General features: G+C 38.5%; 1 protein-coding gene across 1 annotated transcript in view; it reads left to right on the top strand.

Moving 5' to 3' along the window:
- Positions 1-7,516, top strand: part of DDX4 (DEAD-box helicase 4) — a 65,619-nt gene that overhangs the window by 47,358 nt on the left and 10,745 nt on the right. The window contains exons 16-18 of the mRNA XM_045285156.1: positions 179-308; positions 1,547-1,713; positions 4,684-4,829. Of these exons, the coding sequence (XP_045141091.1) occupies positions 179-308; positions 1,547-1,713; positions 4,684-4,829 (443 nt within the window). The remainder of the gene's footprint in view (positions 1-178; positions 309-1,546; positions 1,714-4,683; positions 4,830-7,516) is intronic.

Raw genomic sequence — 7,516 nt, 5'->3', positions numbered from 1 at the left:
GAGTCAGTGAGTGAGAGTGAGTGAGTGAGTGAGAGTCCAGACTTAATTTTCTTAAGGATACTCTTCTAAGTATATTCATATGTGTTTTTAAATGGATTTTAGTTCTCATCTTACTATAAACAACTAAGTGCCTAATTTTCAATGACTAGAAAATAATACTTATTTTCTTTGTCAATAGGACTTGTGTAAGAGCTGTTGTTATCTATGGGGGAACCCAGTTGGGACATTCAATTCGACAGATAGTACAAGGCTGCAATGTATTATGTGCTACACCTGGGAGGCTGATGGATATCATAGGTAAAGAAAAGGTAGGCCCTACAGTGATTAAAAAAAAGTAGGGGGAGCTGATGGGTGAATTTTTTGTTTTGGGAAGGGGAAGAATGAGGGAAAGAAAAGTATTAATACTTATTATAGCACTGTTAATATGTTCCAAAGAAACTCATCATCCAGTCAATGCAGATCCTCTGAATAGGAGATAGTGTGCTCCATTTTGTGCTTGGGGTGGGGGGAAACTGAGTCAGATGATGCTATTTTCTCAGCTCTGTAACTAAGGTCCTATTCTGGATGTCTGGTTCCAGAGTTTATATTCTTTGTCTTAAGCCCTTCATCTCCACATCACCCCCATCCCCAGCACTGAGAGACAGGTGCACCACTACACCTGTATTCATAAATACTTTGATAAATTATAATCTTTTCTTAGAAGAAAGGTTTTGTGTTATAAGTAATTTTGTCTCGTGTTATGATGGGTATGATGTTAACAAGACTTGTTAATTTTCTAGTTTTAAGAAGAGATTTTAGCCCTGTTGATTTAGGTATACTAGATTACTACACCTCTAAATTGTACTTCAAGTTTACTTTAAATGAATCTCACTTAATTTTTAAAGGTTCATCTCCAAAGGAATTACTCAAAACATGCTCTTTTTATGTAAGACATTTTTCTTAGGACAATCACTAATGGCATCCTTGCTCTCACCTAAATCTTCCATAATGGCTCCAAAGTCACTTACTTTCTTTTTGCAAATGTGTGCTGTTCATAAGTGTTTGTGCAAAGACAAGAGATGTTCCCAAGTTGTTCCCGAGTGATTAGAAAGTGGAAAATTTATTAATAATGTGAAAGAGTTATATGCACTTAAAACTGAAGGGGAGAAAAAGCAGATGAGTGCTATCGCAATGTTAGAGAATTGGTGGCTATTGGACTGTAGTTTGCTTTAGACAATCTTGTTTTGAGGGTGCCCAACAATTAGTGCCCTGGGACCAACACATACTTAGAGTTTTCACACACACTGCTTTTTTGTGATATATGGGTCTGCCTTTGTACATGAGCATTACTGAAAGTATTGCCTTATTTTTTTAACGACTTACGGCATTAGACAAAATTGAGAATCGGAAATCAATAGTAATAGCATTATCCAACCAGAACAGTGCTCATCATTTTTTACATTGAATACTAGTTTTCAACCTGAAGTATATTTTAATAGACAGAATTGTTAAGAGTTTAATAAATAACAGACATTTTCTCTTATAACCCTTAAAATTTTTCTGAAAGATTGGTCTGCGTCAAGTCAAATATTTAGTTTTGGACGAAGCTGATCGTATGCTGGATATGGGTTTTGGACCAGAAATGAAGAAATTAATTTCTTGCCCAGGAATGCCACCAAAGGAACAACGTCAAACCCTTATGTTTAGTGCAACTTTTCCAGAGGAAATTCAAAAGTACGTTTTTATCCTTTTTAAAAATAATTTTCATATACACCTAAATGTCTTTCTGGAAGGTAAGCAATATGATTATCCTAGTTTTCATTTTTAGAGGATTTTATTACAGGTATTCAAATAGAGATGTATTCCTAAATTGTTTACCACAGTTTTATTGTGTTTCTTTTTTATTTCTGGTTTGCATTATTAACATATTTTAAAAAGTATATGTGTGTATAAACATTTCTGCTTTTCTTGCCATGGTGAGTTTCTCTGGGTTTGGAGAAATATTTTTGTATTTGTAGCAAGTACTTAGATATGATTTAATAAAATGCTTAGTAAATGAATTATTTTTATTATGTTCCTTCTTCCAACCTAAATATACAGAGTTTAGGAGAATTGGTTGTTAGGTAGAAAATAAACCACTTGTTGACAGATAATTGAGAAGTCCTACTATATCATGTTGTCTGGTGAATTCATATATTAGAATGATATATCCCTATGAGGATGAGGACTCCTCTACCTGCCTACTGGGCCCTTGGCAAAGGAAGCCTTAAGTGCCTACACAGGATGTATAGAATATTATACAGTAAAAATCCTGTTTTCTTTCTTGTAACAGTTCTCTTCTTCAGATCCTAGGATAGGAAGTGTGGGTTCCCTAAGTGGGCCGAGGGGTATAATTAGTAAGTAGGGCACTCTTCCTTATGTCCCATAGTTCCCAGATCCCTGATTCAACGAACATACTGAAACCTGATGGATGATCTTTGTGAAAAGTTACAACTAAGCTAGCCCCGTTCCTTCAGCCAACTGCTACTATGTTCTGTCAGGCTGTCAGTCTTTGGGTGGCGGGCTCCCATGATTTTGGACCAGTTTTCTTAGGCTAAACGTTAAACTTGCAGACTCTTCTAAATATATATCTGATCTGTTTCCTCTCATTGTAGTTTGTGAAAGAAATTATAAAACCACTTTTCACAGTTCTTGAAATACTGTAAGTGTGCATTGCTGGGACTCTAAAAAGTTTAATGGTTTTGCAACTATAATTATGGGAGAGCCTCCGAGTCAGTCACCAGTCATGCTTGTCTTTGTATTATGTTCCCGACACCAAGCACAGTCAGTGAATGCTTCCAGGAATGAAAAGGGAGGTCCATGCAAATTATTGTATATACTCATGGATAAGCTGAGTTTTTCAGCACATGTTTTATGCTGAAAAATCCCCCTTGACTTATACTCGAGCGAGAGTCCCCCCTTACTCTGGTGCAGTGCAGGTGTTCTCCGGTCTCTCGCGCATCTGCGGGGCGTCTGTAGCCTCTGTGGGTGGTCCAAAGACTGCTGATATCACTGCTCATCTTTGCTCATCCACGCCAGCAGCCTCTGTGTTGTCTGTGCTGTACTGGGCAAGAACCTGCCTGCTTCTGTGTGCTGGTACCTGGGGCTCACATGGCATCCTTGTCAGATGAATGTCGGGTGCGTCTGCTCTTCTCCCGCTCTTCTCCAGGGCTGTGACCAATGACGTAGTCTTTACAGTCTTACCTGTGCCTGGTCACGCCTCCTTGCTCTACCCAAGCGTTGCTGAATACAGGTATCAGTATATCTCTGGTCTTATATATACAGTATGTTTATTTACAGTACTTAGTCTGCTGTATTTTATTTTCTTATTAACCCCTATCTGGACCCAGTGTTGACTGTGCTTGCATAGACCAGCCTGTGTTAGGGCTCATAATATACATGATGCATTGTGTATGCACTGTGTTATTGCATGTGTTGCGTTAGCACTTCTCATACATATGCAGTAACACAGTGCATACACAACACAACATGTATATTATGAGCCCTAACACAGGCTGCTCTATGCAAACAGTCATCTCTTCACATTCTGGAATATCATCAACCTGCATTAGACCTCAAACTATGCAAGTTGCATTGTGTACATGCAGTAAGGCAGCGTATGTAGTAATGCAGCACATGTGGTAACACATTGTGTATCATTATTGTTGATATATATTGTTTTTGTTGACCCTCTTTTCTACTTACAGAGGTGGTTTACTATTTTTCTTTGAAACAAATATTCAAAAACGTTTAACCTACTGCTGCCTCAATTAATGGGATTTTATCGGTATCTATTTTTATTTTGAAATTGACCAGTAGCTGCTGCAGCATTTCTCACCCTAGGCTTATACTCGAGTCAATAAATTTCCCCAGTTTTTTGTGGTAAAATCAGGTGCCTCGGCTTATATTTGGGTTGGATACTACTTGAGTATATATGGTACTTTTTTTTTTCTTTCCTTTTTTTGGGAAGAGGGTGGTGAGGTCCATGAAGAGTGTGCTAAGGTCCGAGATGTGCTCAGTCTAAGTTACTTTTATAATATTCTATCTGGCAACTAGAAAATAAAAGAGAAAGGGACTGGAGCCCTGGAGGTACATATGGTGTGCAAACTTTTGGTTTTAACCTACCCAGCCACTCACCCAGCTGGGAGAAAGGTCTGGCTATCTTGTTCCTGTGGAGATTACAACCTAGGAAGCTCTGGGGGACGTCTCTGTTGAGTCCTGTGTTAGAAGTTTCAGTTGACTGGGTGCCACCTCACAGCAACAGTTTAGGCGAGAGGAGGACTGAAGGTAGATTTCGGTCTTTCCAGTTACTCATACAAGCTCAGCTCTTAACTTGATGATTTCCCCCTAGGTTTTGGGATACTGGAAACCCAGCCTTCTCAGTAGCTGTCCTGGAGTTGTTAGAGTGCAGATTGATTCCCTCAGTCTTGGGAATGGGCACACTTAGCCCATGTCCCCTTAACTTCTCGGAGGTTGACTGTAGTTAGATGTTCTGAAAAACCTTAGTATCTTTAAAAAGAACACTTGGATGATATAGTAACCTTCTTATTAGGGCATTGTAATCACTATCCAATTAATTATTGAAAGTGCGCTGAGTATTTCAGTGAATACTCTAAAACACTAACGGAAGAGGAGAAGTTAAGTAATAATCTTTTGTCTTTAAAGGTTGGCTGCGGAGTTTTTAAAGTCCGATTATTTGTTTGTTGCTGTTGGACAAGTGGGTGGAGCATGTAGAGATGTTCAGCAGACCGTTCTCCAAGTTGGCCAGTATTCAAAACGAGAGAAACTTGTCGAAATTCTACGAAACATAGGTATCATTATCTTGATCAGATTATTTCTTGTTACGACTTTGATATTTTAAAATGATAAATTTTTTGTATTACTGTTTTTGTTAACCTTAATCAGTGACATGAATTGATTGTGAAGCATTTCTTAACATAGGGAGAACAGTAAATCAAAAAATTTTTTGAAAACTTCCAGGTATAAAGAAAAAGGTAAAATGTAAATCCAAAGGAGAATTCAAAGAACACTTACATGTCTAGGCTACAATGAATTTATGCTAAATTAATGTTAAAATTAATTTATACATCACTGCAAAAATGTTCGCTGTTCACAGGGCAATGATCGGTCATGTTTCAGAGAGAACTTTGCATTTCAATAGAAAAGAATCATTTGCATTGCTATCAGTTTCTGACTATACTTGTAAAATAAGAACTATAATAAACAGCACAGATAATCCAAAGGGTGCTTTGGACAGACCTCTTATTTATTTGTCATTTCAAAATCTTATACTTTAAAAGCCATCAACTTGGCTCCAGCCCATAGCCACTCTAAGTATAACAGAACAAAACACTGCATGGTCTGGGCCCATCCTCCCAATTGTTCTATGCCGGAGACCATTGATCCATTGCCTGCATCAATCCTCCTTGCTGGGGGCCTTCCTTTTTTTTCCGCTGCTCTGGCACTTTGCCAACCATGGTGCCCTTCTTCAGGGACTGGTCCTTTGACAATAATGTCTTAAGTATGTTAGATGAAGTCTTGCCATCCTTGCCTCTAAAGAGAACTCTGACTTCTTCCAATACAGATCGGTTTGCTCTAGCAGTCCAGGGTACTTTCAGTATTCTTTTCCAGCACCACAATTCAAATGCGCTGTTAATTCTACTGGGGTTTTCCTGATTCAGTGTCCAACTTTGATGTGCATAGGAAACAATGGACATTACCAAGGCTTGGGTCAGACATACCTTAGTCCTCAAAGTAACATCCTTGTTCTTCAATATGCTAAAGAGGTCTTGTGCAGCAGGTTTACCCACTGCAATCTGTCTTTTGATCTCTTGATTGCTGCTGCTTCCATGAGCATTGATTATGGATCTGAGCAAGAAAAAAATCCTTGTCAACTTCAGCCTTTTCTCCATTTATCATGATGTTACCTACTGGTCCAATTGTGGGGATTTTTGTCTTCCTTACATTGAGTTATAATCCATAGTGAAGGCTACAATCCTTGATCTTCATCAACAAGTGCTTTGAGTCTTCCATACTCAGCAAGCAAGGTTGTGTCATCTGCATATTGCAGTTTTTAGGAAGCTATTCTGCTGCCACACTCTTCTGCACATAATACAGGGTCTTTGCTCCACATACAGATTGAACAGACATCTTGCCCGATTGTACACCAAGCAGTATTCCCTTGTTCTGTTTACACAACTGCCTCTTGATCCAGATACACGTTCCAAATACGCACAATGCAGTTTTCTGGAATTCCCATTCTTCTCAAGGATATCTATAGTTTGTTATGATCCACACAGGTGAATACAAGTGCCTTTGCATATAGCTAAGGAAACTTAAACATGTTTCTGGTATTCTCTGCTTTCAGCCAAGATCCGTATGACATCATCAGTGATTGCCCTGTTCCATGTCTTCTTCTATCCTGAACTTCTAGCAGTGCCCTGTCAGTGTGCTGCTGCAACCATTGTTGGATCATTTTCAGCAAAATTTTACTTGCATGTGAAATCAGTGATACTGTTCTATAGTTTGAGCATTCTTTTGGGTAACCCTTCTTTGGAATTGGCACAAATACGAATCTCTTCTAGTCAGTTGGCTGGGTTGCTGTCTTCCAAAGTTCCTGGCATAGACATGTGAGTGCTTCCCGTGCTTACTCAGCTTGCTGAACCATATCAGTGGGTATCCCATCAATTTCTGGAGCCTTGTTTGTGGCTGATGCATTCAGTGTAGTTTGAACTTCTTTCAGAACCATTGGTTCTGGCTCATATGCTACTTCCTGAAATGGTGGAAGGTGGACTAGTTCTTTTTGGTGCCGGGATGCTTTGTATTCTTTACATTTTCTTTTGACACATCATGCATCATTCAATATTTTGCCTATAGAATATTTCAAAATTGCACTTGAAGGCTTGATATCTCTTGTGTCTTATATATAAATAAATATAAACAATTGCCTTTAACCTCCCAGGGTTGTTAAGGAGTATTTTTAAAAGTCTAAATATTTAACTAGAGACAAATTAAAAGGCAAGCCTAGAGTTAAATATTTAAACTATAAAATACTACTAAGCTAAGACTCTGGGAGGTTAAGGCTATCATTTAGTTTTTATTTATATATAAGATACTACTGGCATAGTGGCAGTTTTCAGATGCAATCCTCAATGTCAGCAGTTCGAAATCACTAGCTATTCTGTGGGAGAAAGAGGGAGCTTTCTATTCCTGTAGACTGTTACAGTCTTGAAAACTCACAGGGGCAATTCCATCCTGTCCTGTAAGGGTTGCAGTGGGTCAGCATTGATATGTTTGCTGTGAGTTTGAGTTTTTGAATAAGATACTTTGCAGATGGTTGGGTCTATATTGAGGTTATGTTGGGACAAGAAATATTGTGGAGTTGGCAGTCTTGATTGAGTCCCACTATTTTTTTTTTAACATTTTATTAGGGGCTCATACAACTGTTATCCCAATCCATACACACATCAATTGTGTAAAGCGCATTTGTACATCGTTT

The sequence above is a fragment of the Echinops telfairi genome, unplaced genomic scaffold (assembly GCF_000313985.2).
Source record: "Echinops telfairi isolate 266 unplaced genomic scaffold, ASM31398v2 ScPeMD7_7469;HRSCAF=8507_1, whole genome shotgun sequence".
Lineage (NCBI taxonomy): Eukaryota > Metazoa > Chordata > Mammalia > Afrosoricida > Tenrecidae > Echinops > Echinops telfairi.
Note: the sequence above shows the minus strand (reverse complement) of the source record. Positions and strands in the feature narration are given on the sequence as shown.